General features: G+C 41.5%; 1 protein-coding gene across 1 annotated transcript; it reads right to left on the reverse strand.

Moving 5' to 3' along the window:
* Positions 1-833: 833 nt before the first annotated feature.
* LOC111155140 (ropporin-1) lies at positions 834-13,002 on the reverse strand. The gene is made up of 5 exons (XM_022515213.1): positions 12,882-13,002; positions 8,729-8,846; positions 7,272-7,433; positions 1,527-1,702; positions 834-1,040 (listed from the first exon to the last, which is right to left on the reverse strand). The coding sequence occupies exons 1-5, from the start codon at positions 12,995-12,997 to the stop codon at positions 974-976; spliced, it is 639 nt and encodes a 212-aa protein (XP_022370921.1). The 5' UTR covers positions 12,998-13,002; the 3' UTR covers positions 834-973.
* Positions 13,003-21,195: the final 8,193 nt, after the last annotated feature.

Here is a 21,195-nt window from a genome sequence, read left to right on the forward strand (position 1 = left end):
GGCAATTCCCAAGAAGGTCCCCCTACATCTGTATATAGTGTCAGAAAAATCTGGGGACATTGCCCCTTTAATACCAATCTCTGTAACACATAATGGTACCTCTCAGAGTGACTTGCATTAAAATGATTTGAGTTCAGGGGTGCTTTGGTGGCTAAGTCATTTAAGGGCAAGCTCAGGTCGTGAGGCTGAGCCTCAGGTCAGGCTTTATGCTGCACATGGAGCCTGCTTAAGATTCTCTCTTTCCCTCTCCCTCCGTCCCTCTCCACCCCCGATGTGTGCTCTCTCATGTGAAAAAAATAAAAGGTGATTTGAGTTCACGTCTTGCGTTCATGTAAGACGGTGAGCTCACTGAAGGCAGAATTCAGATATGATTCATTTTTGTATGTCCAGAAGCCAGCATAGTTCCTAGCTGGGGTTGCCAGATTTAGCATGAAAACAAAACAAAACAATACTGAAAAGCTATTCGCTTATTCAAAATTCAAACTTAACAGGGTGTCCTGTATTTATCTGGCATCCTATTCCTTGCACTTAGCGAACCTTGACAAATATTAGCGAGTGTGTGAGTGACTAGCACCATCCCAACAAATGGAGAGCCAAACTGGTGAAAATGTGGATTGACTACGTAGAAGATCCTTCATAATCACAAAACATCCAAACTGTGTCTGGTTAACATGCTACCTGTGAAAATCTTGACAGCCTGGCTTTGACTTGAGACACATTTTCTACCCTGCTTGGTTAGCCATTCTCAGTGTCCATGTGGGAAGGATACGCATCTTCTGTTCATGTAAGTGTTTTGTTCCAACAATTTTACATCTTAATTCCACACATTTCTTGAGTTCATAGGTTTGCTTAATTGTTTATTGGTGTGGACCAGTTGTACAAGAAAATTGACATTCGGTGGTGCGTGGGGTTCAGTCGTTCTGAAGCACAATCAACTCTGTTATCTTCCTTTAAAATGGCCAAAACCGTGCTTTTACTCCAGCCGAACCCTGGGGTTTTGGGTAAAGTCATTGACTTTGATTAAACCATCAGGACCAATTCTGTTTGGGAAAAATATATATCTGGGGTTAGTTCATTGAACAATCAGTTTTAAGAAAGACAGTATATTAACTCTCTCCTTCCAAATGAATTCTTTGTGGATCCTGCCCTCAATGCCTGTCTTTTTCTTTGACCTTGGCAGCCTGCTCCTCCTCCCCCAATCTTACCTTACTACCTAAAACCTGAGCGTGAGTCAGTCACCTGAAGGGCCTGCTAAGATGCAGACATCTGGGTCCTGCCCCTGAGTTTGTGACTGGGTATTTTCAGGTGGCAGCCTGAGAACTAGCATTTCCAACTCATCACCGGAATCACTGTCCTACACCGTTCTTCCCTGGCCTTTCCCTTTCTCTTTTGGGTCCTGAGTTCTTTTTCTTCATCACATTTCTCTGTGCCCAGAGCAGTATAATATAGCAACCTTGCTATATCATGGCCTGCTAGGTTTGTTTTCCCCATATTCTTTCCCCTCTGATGGGTAAAAGTTTACTTACACTTCCTGTTCAATGTAGTTCAGCATTCGGCTGACATGTGAGGCAGAGATCTCCCCGTCCACCTCAGCAATATATGTGTAGAGAAACTGGAAGGTGCTAAATGGGATCCGGGGAGGTCCACTGTCATGGTCAGATGATAGCACCTCGCACACTATCTTGAGAGTTTTGGCAATGGTCTATAAAGGCATAAGATAAAATGAGAAAGTCATTATTTCAAACTAAGATCAGTTTAAAGGTTTTATTTATTTAACTGAGAGGAAGAAAGAGTGTGTGTGCACCCACACGCAGGAGTGGTAGGGAGGGGTGGTAGAGGGAGAGGGAGAAAAGGACTCCCCTCTGAGCAGGGAGCACAGGTGGGGCTCATTCAATCATGACCTGAATGGAAGGCAGAGGCTTAACAGACTGAGCCACCCAGGCATTCCCCCCCGCCCCGCAAGATCAGTTTAGATAAAAGAAAACAAATAAAAATATTGCTCTCATAAAATGAAGCGAGAATAATGTAATATTCCGGAAAGCTTGAACTTTTTACACCCAAACATCATTGAATTCCATCTAAAAAACATTGATGTACTGGGTTTCTTTCTTTTTTTCCTTTCCTTTCTTTGTTGGAGGAATACTCTCAAGGAATTAAGTTTATGAACTGAATATTTTAAGATATTTATTATTTTCATCAAAATAACCTCCCTAAAGGAGAATTTGATTTTACATTCTAAAAAATTAAAATTATTTCTTATTCTTATTGCTCTCCAATCTTACGTCTGAAGAGTTGAGGTAATTAGTCTAGCTCATATGCTCCTGTGGGACTTGGAGCAATGCCACAGTGGGGGGGAAGGGAGGAGGAGAAGGGTCAGTCCCTGGGAAGACAGGAGTCCCAGATACAGGAAAAGTGACACTGAACATCAAAACCAGTTCTTCTAAAACATGTAGATCCATCTAATCAGAACACCTTGGTTGTTTTTTGTTTTACACCTTGTATTTTATATGACATGACATTCACCTCGTTGTTGCCGGGGAAGAACTAAGAGATGATGGATGCCCAAAGGTTTACAGCATAGGAGCAAACCAATGAAACTTCCAACATCAAAAGGTCATGTTCAGAATTAGCTTTTACTCACCTGTGTCTTTCCATAAACCTATTCTTTACATAAATTTCTCAAGTGAATGAGTTGGGAAATTACAGGGGTAAAGGAAAGAAATGATTTGAAGAAAGGATTGTTTAGTTCTGAATTAGCAAACATAGGTCAGCGCGTCTACCAGGGCAGTTCACCAAAACAGATGATGTGTAGATTGTCCTTAAACACCTTCCAGGGACCAGTGAACAGTGAGTCCCGAGTGGTGAACTGGGTGTGCCTGGGAGAAGGAAAAGGCATCTGCTGTTATCTCCCCAGAAGGCTGGCTGGCATTGCCCTTCCTCTGCAGCTGCTGCGGGCTCCTCCGTTCCCTTCCTCCCTCTGAATATAGCAGATGTCTACAGGATGCCTCTTTAACTTGTGTGTGTTACCCAGGGGTGTAAGCGGGGAGGTATCAGGAAGTGTATGAGGGCGCTGAATCAACTTGGCCATCTTCCTAGAAAGACAGTTTTACCTGATGACAAGTGATTTAAACATTGTTTGCATTAATTATTAACTTTAATTGATTTAATATTTACATTTTGTTTCTTTATGTTGATAAACATTGCTACCTTATGAACTGTAATCATCAGGGTACACGAATTTTAAAATAGTAAAATGCATGATGTCAAAGAGATTTGGGGTTTGCAGCAGGCCCCTTTCATTGACCCTCCCCTGCCCTTGGGAGCCCTGCCCTGGAAACTGCTGTGAAGTGCCATCTGTGGCAGTGTGCCACACGCTTCCAGGAAGGAGGGTGAGTGGCAGGCAGACCAGAGGCTGGGGAAGAGGCTGTCAGTGAGATGGTGGGGCATGTGCGGGATGCGAGGTCAGCATGACGGGGGGTTTGGGTAAATTTGCAAGCTTATGTGCAATGAACTCCATCACCTCCACTCATAGCTCATCCTCTCTGCTTCCCTTTCTTAAAAAAAATCCCCTCCTGCCTTTGTTCTGCTGTCCTCTTCCTGCAGGCTCATCCATATTGGGGTGCTGTTAAGGACTGAATTGTGTTCACCCCAAATTCATATGCTGAAGCCCTAACCCCGGACCTCAGAACGTGATTCTATTTGGAGAAAGGGCCATTTTAGAGGTAATTAAGTTAAAATCAAGTCTGTGGAGTGGGCCTTAAAATAAGATTGCTATCCTCATAAGAGGAGATTAGGACATAGACATGCCAGATACATACATACCCAGAGGGACAGCTCTATGAAGCAGCAGGTAAGGGCGCCTGGGTGGCTCAGCCCGTTAAGTGTCTGACTCTTGGTTTCTGCTCAGGTCATGATCTCAGGGTCTTAATCTTAACCCCCCACACATCAGGCTCAGAGCTCAGCAAGGAGTCTACTGAAGTTTTTCTCTTCCCCTCTCCCTCTCTCCACTCACTCATTCTCTCTCTCAAATAAATAAATCAAGAAAAGAAAGAAAGAAAAAGAGAGAAAGAGAGAAACAGGGAGACAATGGCCATTTACAAGCCAAGGACAATGGCCTCAGACACCTTAATCTCAGACTTCCAGCCTCTAGGACTGTGAGAAAATAAATTTCTAGCGTTTAAGCCACCCAGTCTGGGGTACTTTGTTCCATCAGCCCTACAAGCTAATACAGGTGCTTTCTACCCCAAACAGTATCTTTTGTTAATCAAACACAAACCTTTAAGTTTTATTGTCCTCTTAACATTTTAAAATATTTCATACATGGATGAATGGATAAAGAATTCTCTGGACTAGAACTTAAATAAATCTAAAGTAACAAGGACCTGCATTTTGTTGCACAAGATTTTTTGATCAGATGGGGATCTGCTTGATAAAGGGAGCCTTAAAGCATCTTCTGAGAGTCACAAACCCAGAGGTGAAAGGCTCAGAAAGTGAATTATTTGCTAACAAAACATGTCCTTCCTTCCTATGAACACAGTCTTCCTTTTCTACAATCAGTCCCCGTGGAACAGGAGGGAATAGAGGCTAGTCTAGAGGAAGGAGTGCTGAGAGGGAAGAGAAATATAGGTCTGCATGCCACAGTCTTTTGAATCCTGGGTGTAGATTGGGAGAGCTCAAGAAAGTCCCTGTCATTAGACGAAAGGAAGGAACTGGTTTTTCTAAGTGGCACCGAGATCATGTCTGACTGGTGAATTGGCAAAGGAAGGAGAAATTCCTGCGCTTGCCTCTAAGGGTATATGTATATATAGAGAGATTTTATTCATTTATTTGAGAGAGAGAGAAAGAGAGCATGAGCAGGGGGAGGGGCAGAGGGAGAGGGAGAAGCAGACTCCATGCTGAGCAGAGAGCCCAGAGCAGGGCTCCATCCCAGGACCCTGAGATCACCATCCAAGCCAAAGGCAGATGCTTAACTGACTGAGCCACCCAGGCACCCTAAGGATATATGGTTTAACTAGACTGCAAAGCCTCTACCAGATATTGACATCCTCACACCTGACATTTAAGTTCCCAGCAATAGTCCAATATGAAACAGATGGGTATAATGGGCCTGGTTCCTGGATTCACGAGGCACCCTTTATTTACAGACTAGCCCTTCAGGCTGACTTCACCTTGAGGTGTTCTGTGATGTTGGGGTGATGACGGGCACAGTTAGATACCTGATGACCTCACTGTTATCCAAAGTCAGACCTGAGGGTGTCTCAGTAAAAATAGAGAAGGCAGACTAGAATCATAGTCTGTCAGAGATGAAGGAACTTTTGGAACATCTAATCCATTCTCCCTGTTTTGGAAGGGAGGTAAAAGATACAATTCACCTCATGGTTTCCCCATCCCCAGTGTGGGAGGCAGACATACCAAAGTAAACCTAGCAGCTGCACTGTGAACTCAGCAGAGGGAGGAGTGGAATTTAATATTCTGTAGTCACTTTTTGTTACGGCAAGGCATGTGGAGGGAGAGGACTCATACATCTCACAAGGTGGTGAGGGTCTGTGAAGTAGACCACCGGAGCCAGGGAGCCGATGAAGGCAACCTGAAAGGGTTCAGAGAAGCCCTCAGAAGCCACCAGAATGATGATGAGCCAGGGATGGGGGGTTGGGAGAGAGCACTGCGCTGTGAGAGAGAAGAGACCTAGGACTTAGGCAGCAAGCCCCTGAGACCACACAGACAGTATTTATTCCCATGGATTTCCAAGGACCAAGACATGTAGGAAATCCTTTGCTTGGTGGTTGTGTGGTCCTGGAGTCACCATTTCCCTATTACACACTCTGCTGCCATCTTGAAGAGTGGAGTGGTATGGAAAAATCTGAGAGACTGGGCATTTACGTCAAAGCTGTTTCTGGCACTGCATCGGACTAAAATTCCTGGATTGAATTGAATCTACTTACTTTCCTACTCAACCCTCTGTGGGTGGGGTAGATCAGGAAGCTCAGAATTAACTACAGATAAAATAAAGTATGTTCCCTCCTCCCTACCCCAGATATCTCTGCATGTAGTGTGAGTAAATTTGTGACCCTATGGGAATTTAATAAAATGTGTCTATTTTTAATTTGTCCTCCTGGATTTCCCCCCAACCTTTGGGGCTTTTTTCACAGAAGTGTGATAGTGCTGATAGGCAAAACTTCTGCACTGGCTGCATTTTTCCTCTCCTCTTTGGAGGAAAGCAATTTATTCATTATATTGTATTACTATACAGGACAATGAAGATTAAAAAAACTATGAATGGATTCACCTCTCCTTGTCTCTAAAGAAACAATTATAATGAAAGTTGCAGGGGAAGCCTATAGGAAAAGTTGAACTTGCTAATATTTCTCATAATTTTTGTCAAACAAAAATGTCAGATATGCATCCCATGTGTATTCAAGATGAAAGAAAGAGATGGTAGTTAGAGTTGTTGACTGATTCAGACTACCTTTATGTACCATTTGCTTTTGGCAGAGTCAATAATTTTCTCATTAACTTTCAAACTTGCACATATTCCAGGATTTTTTTAAAAAACCCATGTTTCTGATTCATTTTCATTTAAGCTATTATAAAGGTGTTTAATAAGAGTGAGTCCATATATAAGATGACACCCAAAGCTTTTAAATAAATGTATGAACTGGGTGCAATATCTTTTTCTTTAAAACAGAAACATTCCTTTTCCAATTGTAAATCAAGTCAAACTTAGAAAAAGCATGAATTTGTATGAGCATCCTACATCCGTGATGATGTTGTAACGGTAAGTCTGGAAATAGCCTCATTTCTCCTTTCCTGATCTCTCAGCTCTGATTTTTGTATCCAATTATGCTTATCAAATAGTAGTTTTCTGAAAGCCTGCATCTCTTTTTCAAAGGCCCCGTTGGTGTATCTTCTAGGTGTCTGGAACCCAAGTAGAAGCGAATCTCTTACAGCTGGCTATTGGTTATCTTTAGGAATATGAGTGGAGCGGTGACGGAAATAAATCTGAAGGCAATGATTGAAATTCATAAATAATCCAGAAACCACATTCTAGTAAACTCTCCCCAGGGTCTGATGACAGGTTTCCCCCCCCCTCCTCCCCCCTGCTTCTGGCTGAGGAGCAGAGGAATGACCTAATTCAGAGAGGAAGGGAAGTAGACAAGACAGGTACGCTTGTCCTCGGCCCAGAAGACGGACTGTGTGTGCAGAGGTACTACTCTTCCAGGCCCAGACAGAGCTTTTCCGGTAAGGAACAGAAAGCAGTAAAGCTCACTTACGACTCCAAGAGAACTGCAAGCAAGAGCTAAAAACTTCAGCCACTCGATCTCCTCCGTGAAACGGCCCACATTCATCACACTATTAAACAGGTCTGTTGGGAGACTCAGCACCTTCCACATCTGGGCCAGCTCATCTGCGTGGATAATCAGTCTTCCAGCAACCTGCAGGTCAGGGGACAGATGACGGACAGGGAGGGACAGGATGAGAGAATGCCCCAAGAGACACTGCCCAGCAAGGCCCACATTTTCCCAGCACCCAGCAAGGGGTTTGATGGCGGGGTGTGGGATCAGGGCAGGACTCTGGCCATCCTCTTTGTAAGGGTAGAGAAATATTCAGTGTAGTGTTAAGCGTGCTGAAGTATGATGCAATCATTTTAACTCTCAATGTCAAGATTATAGGGAAATAATATCTTTATTTTACATTTTAATTTTTTTCTGATACTTTTATTGTCTGCTGTTTTATCCCTAGGTTGTGCCTATAAGGGAGATAGGGCAGCCTGCAAATGAAACCCAGGAGCTGAGGACTTGTCTGAGACCAGTAATCAGTAATGAAATTAGAATTAGATGTTAAGTCTCTTGCTTCTAGGTTCTGTGGAGTTCTTTGCACTAGACTTCACATGTAACCCTCATGCTTTTCCAAGACTAATAAGGGGTCTGTGGTCTGGATGCCTAATATTGCTTGGTCCCAGGTATGTCAGATCTCTGATCTCTGCCATGTCTGTTGCATAAGGTGCTTGGTGGTTAAGAGGAGAAAGGGAACAAATGGCCAGTCGTTGGCCAACAGTGTGATAAGGCTACAGATGCCCTAGTGAAGCATACACCTTCCCCGGCCCTCTGATTCTAGTGAAATGCTAAGCCTCTTGGAGCAAGGTAGTTGGCTGTCAGTCCTCAAACACCCCAAACCTCTCTGTCCCGGATTTTAAAGCAGAGTATAGTGGTGCTAAACCATATCCTGGGAACTGGCCAAACTACAACTCTCTGAAGTCAGACCTTCCTCATCCATTCACTGGAAAGCTCCCAGCATGATATGGCTTTGAAGAGAGCAAGGATTTTCCCTAAAAGCTAGGCTATGTCTGCATCTGGGATAGCTGGGAAACTAAATTATGCCCCTCTCCAAACTGATTGCCATCATATTATGTTCTTGATCAATAAGAGTGTCACAGTCAAGGGACTGTGGACCTGCGCTTTTCTGGAGAGAAGGACTATTATTGAGTTGATTCCCTGGACATTCTGCCAGCTTCAGGGAAATCTGGGATGACCCCACTAATAACTCAGCTTGTAGCCTATTTCAATATCATTCCTATCCCTAAGAGAAGATTTGCTTTCAATGAATGGTTTAGTGGATTTATGATATTGATTGGCCAGCTGGCTGCCAGGGGATGGTGGGCTTTTGTCTGTGCCCACCTGGCCTTGGTATTACCCCATCTTCCCCCTTGATGCTCTGGTACAGCCCTTACCCGAGAATGCAGGATCTTTAACAGCTCAGGTGTAAGCTCTGCCCAGTTAGACAAAGCCACTCGCTCAGACCGCTCTCTCACTGGAGGAATCTCTCCACGGGACATAGCCCCGAAATAACTACAAGAAAAAAAGTTAGGGGGTGGGGAGAAAATCCTACATTCCAGTGGCCTCTGGCTGCTTGGAGAACCCCCTCTCCTTTTTCTTGAGGGCAGGGGATGGAGGAAAGAACATTTGTTAGGGACTCCTATATGCCAGACACTTTGTTTAGATCGTTTATGTACAGGAAAAACCCGAATGTGTTACCTGCCATTCCAGGTATAAAGAACACTTAGTGAGTAAAAAGATTTGTTTGTGTCTAAGGATGACAAATAATCAATAAAAATTTTGGTATGGAATTCCCTGAAGCATATAGTGTCTGGGATTTTCTTTCCCAGTCATCCCTCCTAAGTGTTTAATATACACATGCGTATGTGTGCAACCACACATTACATACACACATATACATATATATAATAGGAGATACAGAATATATATGTATTATACATTATATAGAAAAAAATATATTATATATGACATATATACACATAATACATATGTAATACATCATATAACAGTAATTTGTGTTTCTCCTCTATTTTCTAGAACACATATATTATATAATATATAATATGTACATACATATGTACATGTACATACACATATACATAGATTATATATTATATACATTATATATGATATAGTATATATATAATAGGAGGGAGAAAAAGATCATTGTTATTTTAAATCCCCACTCTCTTTTAGGGAAGAAGATTCCTGGTATCTAGAGGAACTGTTTTTTAATCATAAAATCTTTATTTCCAGTAACATGGCTATTGACATACTTAAAGTTGATTATTAGGTAGTGAGTAATATGTAATATATAATATGTAATAGGTAGTCTCGGTAGTGGGTAATCTAGGTAGTGGGTAATGTGTAATCCTGGTAATATGTAATAGGCAATCTTGGAAAAAAGTTGGAAAAGCACTAGAGTGACTTGTACAAGAAAGGGGAGGAGAAGGAGGTGCTCTTGGGATGAGCAAAGAAACGTTTCCAGCTGGAGATCGTAAGGCTTTAAGGGGCTTTAAGGGGAGAGAGAAAGAAGGTTGGCAGGGCACTCTGAGGGAGGCTCAGGTGAGAAGACAGGCCACGGAAGGGGTGAGACGATCTTATGTGGGGGTGTGTGAAGTAAAACTCTTCTCTATCTTTCCTCAAAAATTTTAATAAAATCTGCCCACTCACTGACATTTTGTGGAGTGGACTCTGGGTGCAACATGGAAAAAATACTGAGTCCGGTTTCAGGATTGATATTAGACAAAAGAGCTGGGGCGCCTGGGGCTCTGTTGGTTAAGCATCTGACTCTCTTGGATTTAGCTCAGGTCCTAATCTCATGACTCTTAGGATGGAGCCCCATGTTGGGCTCCTCAGTTGGCAGGAGTCTGCTCGAATATCCTCTCCCTCTGTCCTTTCCCTTGTTCTATCTCTCTCAAATAAATCTTTTTTAAAAAAGATAAAAAGGGCTGCCTGTAGCAGGGAATGGACATAGGAGTTGACACATGGGTCACCGATGCTATCTAGAAGCGTCTGTCTCCATCAAAAGCCTTGTTATTAAGAATCCCAGGATCATGCACCTCTGCCCCTCTCTGCTTTAGTTTTCATGAATAAATAGTCTCATTATTTTTCTCCAGATCCAGTAGTATAAAAAGAATAACAGAGGGAATTTTGTAGAAGCCCATACTAAGGTCAAGCCATACAATGATAGGGATGCACCACTACCTATCTCTAGGTTCCAGAGCAATGTAGATCTACAAGGACCAAAATAAGACCTTCCAGGTACTGCCTTGGAGGTCAGCAGCAGGGAGGGCAGAAGAAATACTGTCTGGATGTTTACCATGTGCACGAGCAACTTCCACAGACAGATCAGTGTTGAGATACGTGTGGGTTCAGGGTGACAACAAGAGTGGGCTCTAATAACTTGGGCAGCATAAACAGGAGAGATAGAAACACAGCACATCATGTGGCAGAAGTGACTGCCCAAATAGAGAGTGATACTCAGCAGCAATGTCTTTGGACTTTTTAACCAAGTTAGTGAGAGAATGTGGAAATGAGGCTGAAGTCAGGAATTTAGTACTCTGTGGGTTATTTAGCTTCATTTGCAATGAACAATTCCACGGTTGTTCACATACATTACAAATCCATGTGGTCACACATACCACAAGACAGGTTTATATCCTGCAGATGTCTGGGAGGTGTTTTCTTCTCAGACAGCACATATGCAGGGAAATTCTTGCTTGTGATGAATTAAGCACATATTTTGTCTTGGGAATACTTCGTGGAGTTTCTACAAAGTGCTACGGGCTTGTGAGTCTCATAAAACCATCTGATAAATGCTTTTCATGTATTAATAGATGGAGAGTGCTCTGAGGTCATGCTTTCCTTTCTCATTGTAGCTAAACTACAAACTGATTCTTCGTGGATATCTAAAAAATTTATAGCACATGATACAAAAAGGGAGCAAGCAGGCTACAACAGTGGAATGTTTTCTCCCATAAATGTCAGGGACAATGGCAAGAAATGTCATTTTCCTTGTTATAAAGCAGCAGCATAATAAAATGGGGGTTTAAACTATTGTGTGGTATAAAACAAAGTCTGTCTGAGTATGCCAAAAGAAACTAGTCTTCTGATGCCAAAACACAATCCTGGAGATAATATATAAAATTTAGAATGGAAAACTAAACAGTGTTCATTACTAGCAAAGCAACCCCATTATGTCCCTTATTTACGAGCACCACTGGCTTATTTTACCTCCATCTGTAAAAGCTTCATCCTGACTCAACCCAGTACCAGGAGTGCATTGGCTGTGACTGTGAGGCTGATCTTGGATAACGTTGTGTGCTTTCTCAAGGTGTCCACACCTTCCTCCCACCTGCTCAATACACCTCATGCTGAGGACATTCTCCCTTCTTCCGGCCCCCCCCTCACCCCACCAGCTAGGCATCTCTGACTCCCCTTCTCCCGCTGAAACGCTACTAAGGAGGTCATCATTAAGCAGTAAAACGAGCCTGAAAATGATCCAGGAGGTATGGTTAGTTCTCGACCCCTGCCTCAAGTCCCGGATCCCCAGTGTCAAGCGGGCATGTGTCCCTAAGAAGCCATTTCATAAATGAGAGGCTTTCCGTGCAAAGCTGTTTCAATCCAGGCCAACAGCTAGCTCTCGCTGTGCAAGCTCTTTCCACGGAACAGCCTCTGGAGGTCGCCCCTGAAAGGGGGCACCTGAGTTTGAGGCGCAGTGTTTCCAGCCTGGCCCGCTTTTCCTGCCCTCGGCACACAGGGCTGCCTTCTCTCTCCAGAGTGCAATGTGCACTGTGTGGACATGTGCATGTTGAAGGAACAGACGAGTTCAAACAAACACGAAATAGAATTTGCCCAAAGACAAGCCACAGAATGTCTCTGGTTGAGGCAAGAATGAGCTTGATCCGCAGTGGAAGAAGTGGGGTGGGTGGGTGGGTGGGGGGTGGTCCTCAACAAGGCGCAAGCGCAGAGGTGAACCAGCCGGGACCAAGCGCGCACCGCCCAGCCGGCGGCCTCAGCGCCCGGCTCCCCGAGGCGCGCTGCTGCTCTCTAGTGGTGAGACGCGAGACCCGGCCCTACTTCGGACCAGGGAAGGCGGGCGGGGCTGCAAGAGCCCACCCCCCCCTCCCCTCCCCACCCTACCTCCCCTTCCTACCCTCGGCCCCCCACCCCCCGCTCCTGTTTCCCCTGGGACGGGGGAGGGGGGCGCAGGGACCGCACCAGGTGCGTGTGCGGCCGGGTTGTGGGACTCTAACTCCTGCTGATCGCCTCAGGAACCTCGGCCGATTGCTCTGGGGTCCTATTGCTCAGTCTGGGTCGCTTAGGGGATGGCGACCCACCCTCACCCAGCGTGATGTATTTATGGGTGGATTTTAAAGCACCAGAGCAATTCGAGAGCTGAACATCATAAGATGATGCTAATCGGTCCCGACTCCCATGCTGCAGCCATGACAACCTCCTCAGTTTTCCCGAGGACCTCCCCTCCTCCACGCCCCGCCTCCACCCGCAAGGTGCACCCAGGCTGAGGTGAGAACGAGTACGTACTCTGCAGCCCACTGGATGAGATCCTGCGGCTGGGTCCGAATGGCGGCTTTGGTGAATTGCTTCAGCAATTCCGGCAGCTCCGGGGGGATGCATATTTGCTTATCTGTCTGAGGCATTGCTTGGTCGACCTGATGGCAGGGGAAAGATAAATAAATAAATTGGGAATCTTTGAATCATAAAATGAGCGGGATCCTGGGCAGGATACCACCCTGCCTCTGTTTGATACTCTCCATACTGGGGAGAGTTCAGTCCCTCATAAGGTGTATGCATTCTGTTGTTACACAACTCTGAAGTTAGCGAATGGGTTACTAATCGTTGCTTTTCGTTCTTGTAAATAATTATGCCCTTTACATAAAAACCACACAATACTTCTTCATTTAAAAAGTAGACATCAGGGACGCCTGGGTGGCTCAGTGGGTTAAAGCCTTTGCCTTCAGCTCAGGTCATGATCCCAGAGTCCTGGGATCAGCCCTGCATCGGGCTGTGTCTGCTCAGCAGGGAGCCTGCTTCCCCCACCCACCCTGCCTGCCTCTCTGCCTACTTGTGATCTCTGTCAAATAAATAAATCTTAAAAAAAAAAAAAAAAGTAGACATCAGCAAGAGGTAAACAAAAATATCCCTTAGTGATGTCACCCCCAAATATTGGATATCTCCTTCCAGAAATTTTTCAGTGTAAATATATATGTGTTTGTATAAATAAAAACGGGGTTATGAACATCTTCCATTTCTCTCTCACACACACAACTGTTATGGAAGAATAAATTGTAGCAAAATTTACTCTGTGAATCCTTTATTATTTGATATTAGGTTATTTCCAAATAAAAAATAATCACTAAACAGCCATTTGGTGAATAACTCTCCTTACACCTGCATGTATTTATCTTTTTAATTGTAAAAGAGGAAACTTGTACATTTCATTCAAAAGGTTCCAGGACAAATTGAAAAAAAAAAACATAAAAATCCATAGATAATATGCAAACAGCAAATTAAAAGATTTTGCCTGATGTTTGTAGAGAAAAAGAAACTAGATAATCCAAAAAGCCCCCATCTTCACACCTACATGTTAGACAAAACCCAGCAAACACACCTTTCAGATTAGATTGTCTTGCTGAACTTGAAAAAAAGTGAGAGAAATCCTTAAGTTCCAAACAAAGCGAGTAAAGCAGAAAGGAGACTGGTAAGCAAATGCAGAAAGTAAGGGGCAAATGTAGATGCCAGGAAGATGAACCTTTCCTACAAATGATCAGACAAGTTGAAAACAGACCAGGTAGTAGGCCCACAAAAGTGAAAAAATGAACTGCTGGACTGAGACCCTAGAAGATAACACACCCTCAATGTAAGCAATAAAAATATGTGCCTACAGGCAGGGGGAAACAACCCAGAAATGTGTCTTCATTGCTGCTTCTTGTTGGGGGCAACATAGTTTCCCACAAGTCTGTTTGTTATGAACTAAGTCTAAGTTTTAGATTTATACCACTGACCCTGTTGGGAAATCCCAAGAAAAGAAACTAAAGTGGCCTCAGGTTGGTGGTAAAGTGGCCCCAGCCTGGTGGTACTCCATTCTCATTTACTGAATGTTCTTTTGTTTGAAGGAAGAAGAGTTCAAAGATGTTGATTGATTTCAGACTTTGTAAAAAGTCAAGTATGCATAGTAAATTTCAAGAGTAATTACTACAGAAATTATATAACCACCAAACCAGAAGAAAGGAGAAAAAGAATTAACAACAAGAACAAAACAACTTGATCAACCCACACGAAGGCAAGAGAAGAGTGGGGAGAACATAGAAAAAGTGGATGAACAACATGATAGAAAGTAATCCGTGTATATCAAGTAATCATAATAAAAAGCAAGTGTGGCCATCAAAATGCAAAAATTATCAGACCAGATTTATAAAAAATCCAACTATGGGCACATCTGAAAAGACCTAATGACACAGAAAGACTGAAGGTGAAAGGATATATGGATAAATAGGCAAATAAAACCAAAAGAAAATCAATGAAGACATGTTAATACCAGAAAAGAAACTTCAAGGCAAAATGCACTATTAGGAATAAGGAGGGTCAGCACGTAATGATAAAAGCTTCATTGAGAAGACAACAGAGTTCTCATTGAGTAGGCCACAGACACCACCATGGGTGAATCTAGCAATGCTAGATGGAAAGGAAAAAATACCATTTAGGATTACATGTATATGCTATTTATTTATTTAGAGAGCAAGTGGAGGGAGGGGCAGAGGGAGAGGAAGATAGAGAATCTCAAGAAGACTCTGTCCTAAGCACAGAGCTTGATGCAGGGCTCGATCCCATGACCTTGAGATCATAACCTGAGCCAAAATCAAGAGTCAGACACTTAACTGACAGAGCCACCCAGGTTCTCCCATGCATTTTATTTTCTATGTATGAAGTATTTCATAATTTAAAAATAACCATTAAGAATGTATTGTTCTGGTAACTTACCAATCTTTTTTTGCTCCTATTGTCTGGAAATGTTTATATACATATACACACACACACATATATATGTATATTTTATATATATATATATATATATATATATATATGTACGTACATATATATAAAATTGTCATTAAATATACGAAATTTATCACTGTAACCACTTTTAAGTATATGGTTCAGAGGCATTAAATGCATTCTTCTTGTTGTGCCCCCATCACCACCAACCATCTCTAGACTTTTTCATGGTTCCAAACTGAAACTCTGTACCCATTCAACAATATGTTTCCATTTCCCCACTCCCCTGAGCTCCTGGCATTCTGCTTTCTGTATTTATGAATTTAACTACTCTAGGTATTTCATGTAAGTAGAGTCATACAGTATTTCCTCTTTTGTATCTGGCTTATTTCACTTAATATAATGACCTTAAGTTTCACCCATGTTGTAAGAGTGTGTCTGATTTTCCCTTTTTAAAGCTGAATAATATTCCATTGGCTATATATACCACAGTCCTCTGTTGATGAGCGTTTGGGTTTTGTTTTGTTTTGTTTTGTTTTGTTGGTGTTTGTTTTTTTGTTTTTTTGTTTTTTGTTTTTTGTTTTTTGTTTTTGTCTCTTGGCTACTGTGAATAATGCTGCTACGAACTGGGTATACAAATATCTTTTCAAGTACCTGCTTTCAATTCTTTTGGACATATACCCAGAAGTGGGATTGCTGGATCAGATGGTAATTCTATTTTTGATTTTTTGAGGCAGTGCCATACTGTTCCCTCAAAGAGGTTGCACTTTAGACTATTTGTATATATTTAGAACTTTTAGTTGTACAATTATTTCTATTCTAAAGATTAAAATGGCCTTATATAAGTGAGAAGATGGCCCAACCCTAATTCACTAGGCTTCCAGGATGACAATAACAATAATAACCCTTGGTCAGTACAGAGCAAATTTAAGCAAAGCCTTTACCCCGTGCCTCTTCTAAGAACATTCCGTGATCTCTCTCCATTTTTGGCCAAACAATCTCTTTTTCTCCATGATTAGTCCTTCTTCAACCTCTTGCAGTTCTTTCTGCTCTCCTGCCCCACCATTTTCCCCTTAAAACCATCAGTTACATCTATTAACTTCTGGTCTGTACCAGATGCTATGTTAAGTATTCTGCATACATTTTCTCTCTTAATTCTCAAAATATCCCTAAGAGGTAGATTTACCACCATTTTAGAGATGATGAAACTGAGAGAAAGAATAAAACTTTTGAAATGACATGACGCCCATAAGTGACAGAGGCAGGATTTGAACACACACAGTCTGATGCGGGAGGCATGCCATTAAACATGACTGTCCCTTCCTTCTTGAGGCTTTCTCTTCCTTTGATGGCAGATACCATTCTTGTTTTTCTATTTTCCTTTGCATGCCTCCTGTCACCGTAACTTTTTTCCTCTTTTCTTGTGTTAAGCATGAGTTTGCAATCTTCCCAAAGCTCAGTCTTCAGCATTCTGAGTTTATGTCTTTCTGTCACTCTTTTTGGAGAGCTCACATCCCCTCATGGCTTCCTCCACCGCAAGATGGTGGTCATTATACTTGTTGTCCATCCCTGACCTTTCACCTGTGCTTTTGTTGTTCACTTCTTACTGCTTCCGGGATACATCTCCACCAAAATTTATTCTCCGCCTCCCAACTAAGTCCCTTTCCCAACGTTGTGTCTTAAAATCACGCCACTATTTTCTCAGTCATTTGGCCTCAAAGCCTGGGCCATCCATTCTCTTCAATGTGTTGAATCTCATGAAATCCCATGGATAAATATATCCTCTGAAATGTGTCTTCCATTCATCCCTTCCTCTGTCTACTTCTTTTCTCCTGGTCCAGCCCCTCACCACCTACTGTGCAGGCTCCTAACTGGTATCCCCGTCTCAGGTCATTCCCTGGTCTATTCTGAGTGTGTCCAGATCGGTCTTCTATGCTGCCATTAACAGATCTGAGAGCCCTGTTCACAAAATGGCAATCATATCCATCCTGACTTTCAAGGTTCTCTATACTTTACACACAATTTTAAATTAGAAATTTTCTGCTAGTATTTACCATCACAAATTTCCAATGTGTAGTCTACTCTGGCATCCTTCCAATCCTTCCAGATTATGTATCTGAAGGTTGCTCATCCATTGTTAACAGAACTCGGTCTTGCATTTCTAGTTCCCTCAGGATGTTGCTAATTCTGGCTGGTTTACTTGGAAGTGCTCTCTTTTTTTCCCCATCTATTCAAACTCCACACACCCCTAAGGTTCATCTTGAGTTCTACTACGTCATAGGTCTTCCTAGAAAACTCGGGAATCATCAGATATTATGTGTAATACACATTTTGCCATTTCATCCCATTCTGCCTTTTACAGATCTCTACACCTGAGCTTTCCACAAGTGGCCACGGCAGAATGGATTACAGGTGTCTCCAGGAGAGATGGATGGTTGTAAACTTTTTATAGTGATACAAAATTTACAACCATTTTACAACGATTCACTGATTTATAACAGTTGAAATTATATTCGGAAACAGTTGGGCTCAGTCAGTAAACTTCCAGATTTCAGTAATTATTGCTTTTGTGCTTAAGGTTTTATGCATAACACCTGCCAGAGGAGATGCTTGTATAGGGTTTCCCCCTTTATCCATCATGTTAGAACCATCTCCGTGAGTCTGCTTAATATCGCTTAATTGTAATGTGTTTATTACCAGTGATAATCATTTGTGCATACATTTCAAATGTGTAGTGCTTTCATTTAATTTGCTCTTATTTTTTCTATTTTTCTCCCAACAAAGAAGACATATGTGCTTCATCATTATCATCACCACTTGCTCATTGTTTGAAATTGTGACTTGATTTATATAGTTATTTATTCTTGGCCTTTGATGTAAAATATTCAAAATCTGATTCTTTTTTTTTTAAGATTTTACTTATTTATTTGGCAGAGAGAGAGATCACAAGTAGGCAGAGAGGCAGGGGGAAGCAGGCTCCCCGCTAAGAAGAGAGCCCAATGCGGGGCTCAATCCCAGGACCCCGAGACCATGACCCGAGCCGAAGGCAGAGGCTCAACCCACTGAGCCACCCAGGTGCCCCCAAAATGTGATTATTAATGAAATTTTGTAATGACATTACTTGTTTGTAGAAATTAAAAAAAAAGTTTCTAAAAACAAATAATAGAAAATAATTTAATTGGTTTAGAAAAGGGGTTTGGAGCTCTTCAATATTCCTTGAAAAATATTTTCCAAAATATTAACTCCACTTCATTATAAGTAATTGCTTATATTCTTAGAAATCTAGCACTTTGGGGTGCCTTTGGTTAAGTGTCTGCCTTCAGCTCAGGTCCTGATCTCGGGGTCCTGGGATTGAGCCCCATGTTGCCCCACGTGGGGCTCCCGCTCAGCCAGGAGCCTGCTTCTCCCTCTCCATCTGCCCTTCCCCCTCCTTTTGCAAATGCCCTTGCTGGCTCACCCTCTCTCTCTGTCCCTCAAATTAAAAAATATATATATATTAAAAAAAAGAAATCTAGCACTTTGATTATTAAATCATATTTTCAAAATTCCACCTTATCTATCAAATGCTTAATTTTTCAAAAATTTTATGTAATTTTAAAATCTTCATAAGGAAATGGACAACCTTATCTTCTTTGCAAATTGATTTGTTATGGTCAAAAAGGCCCATTGTTGCCTTAATACTTTCAATATATTATTTATTTTCCTACCATAAAGTATAATTTAAGATTGAGTAGTAATCATTTTTATTAATATCTATTATTTTTAGGATTTTTCAGATTTAGATTTGTTTGCTCTGAAAATTTTTCCTTTGTCTGCCTAAATATCTTATTTTCATGGAAAAGTTATCAAATGAAGAAACTGGTGCCAGGAAACGTATGCCAGGGCCTCAACAGAAAATGTCTATGTTACACAGATAGTTTCTTAAGAGGATAATTCTTTAAGTTTCTGGTCTCTGGACCCTTTAAAAGTTATTGAAGACCCCCAGGAGCTTTTGTTAACATGGGCTTTATCGATCAATATTTATCATTTTAGAAATTAAAGCAAAAATGTTTAAATATTAATTTTAAAATAGAAATAAATCCCTTACATAATAAGCAACATTTCAATGTAAAATAACTATAGTTTCCAGAAAGAAAAAACCCCTTAGTGAGAAAAGTGGCATTGTTTTACATTTTTTGCAAATCTCTTAATGTCTGGCTTAATAGAAGACAGTCAGATTCTCATATCTGCTTTGCATTTAATCTGTTATGATATCACACATCATGTAGCTTCTGGAAAATTCCACCATATACTCTTAAGGAAAACACCGAAGAAGGCATATCATGTCTTAGTATTATTACAAAAGCAGTTTTAACTTCATGCACTCCTACTTCCTAAAGTCTCAAGGCTCCTCTGAAGTCCCTGAAACCACACTTCGAAAACCACTGTTTTAGGAAACCGTTTACAACGGTATTTACAACAGTAGTTTACATCTGACTGGATTGAAGAAGCTAATTAAAAGGTCTCATAATTAGGAACTAAAGCCAAAATGTCTCCCACAATTATGGGCTAACTCATTTTACCAACCTGCCAGGAAAGTGAGCACACATTTGGGACTAAATGAAGCCAAGGAAATATATAAATGTTACTCTGGAATAATACTATTAGAAGATGCATCAGTGACATTCTGTACAAGACTAATTAATCACAGCATTTCCTTGCAGAATGGTGAACCTGCAGATGTTAAGTCACTGTGCTCAGTTAATCGCACTAGTTAGAACCCCTGGGGAGGAATGCTTGGAAGAGTATGGATTGTGTTGCCAAAAAGTACCAAAACAAACCACTCAGGGTAATGTATGTGGAGTAGTAACTAAGCACTTTAACACAAATCAGATGTTCTAGATTATGCAAGCCCAGCAGTTCCTGCGCTGGTGGGAAAACTGTGACGACAGGAAGGCAGGAAGGCTTTCCATCTTATCTGCTTTGCATGTTCTCAATGCCTGAGACGTAAGTGAAGACATTGTTTTGTCCACAATAAGCTCTTGTCTGGAGTTCCCTGTGAATGTGAATTCCACCTTAAAGGATGTTACTAATAAAATCCAAGCCATCCTGGTTCTGTTTCCAGCTTTATGTGAAGAGACTGTTTGCTGTTTCCTACCAAGGTACCTATCAAAGGAAAAGCTCTTTCTCTGGAGATTAGGAGCTAAAAGAAAATTTGAAAAAAAAAATGTCAATGATCTTTATTGCAGAGTTGTCGAGGAGAGTATTGTCTTCAGAAAATTGGCTTAGTTGGCATTTTTGAACACCAGAATGAATTTAATCAAAATCTCAGGAAGTGTGTGAAAATAAGTATACCAACAACGCTCATGGGTTGAAAGGAAAAGTGAGATGACATGCAGTTCAGTGGGGAGTTTAACTGATACTCTAGCTTCAATCCTAAAGAAGACTAGCAGCAAAACATCTGTTAAGTGTCACATTATTTGGAAATACATGATATGAAACACTTCAAGCGCATTAGAAATCTATTCATGTAATCACGAGAGTTTCAGTGAAAGAAAGAAGGAACTGAATGATCCAGATTCTGGTTAATAGTGAGAAAGGAGTTTCTATCAACTGGAGAAAAATCAGTAAATACCCTTCTACTACTTGCCAAGATGCATCTGTGAGGCAAACTTTTCCACTGATGGTAGCTAAAAGAATTTGAAGAGAACATCATTACAAGATTGTTGTTGGGAACCTCATGTATTTGTTTCAACACAAAACTTGGTATAAAGCAAACTCCTGATAAGAAAGCAAGCTTGACTTCTCTTTAAAAAGCTTTAAAATGTTTATTTGGGAGTTTCATTCAAATTAAACAGTTATA

Source organism: Enhydra lutris, unplaced genomic scaffold, assembly GCF_002288905.1.
Source record: "Enhydra lutris kenyoni isolate GAN:26980312 unplaced genomic scaffold, ASM228890v2 scaffoldscaffold39, whole genome shotgun sequence".
Lineage (NCBI taxonomy): Eukaryota > Metazoa > Chordata > Mammalia > Carnivora > Mustelidae > Enhydra > Enhydra lutris.

Bases quoted from the DNA above. Each gene is read 5' to 3' on its own strand.
- LOC111155140 (XM_022515213.1), bottom strand. From the start codon at position 12,997: ATGCCTCAGACAGATAAGCAAATATGCATCCCCCCGGAGCTGCCGGAA. The intron at 8,847-12,881 runs GTACGTACTCGT...TTTTTCTTGTAG, and splicing joins CTCATCCAGTGGGCTGCAGA to TTATTTCGGGGCTATGTCCC. The intron at 1,041-1,526 runs GTAAGTAAACTT...TTTCCCAAACAG, and splicing joins AACTACATTGAACAGGAAGT to AATTGGTCCTGATGGTTTAA.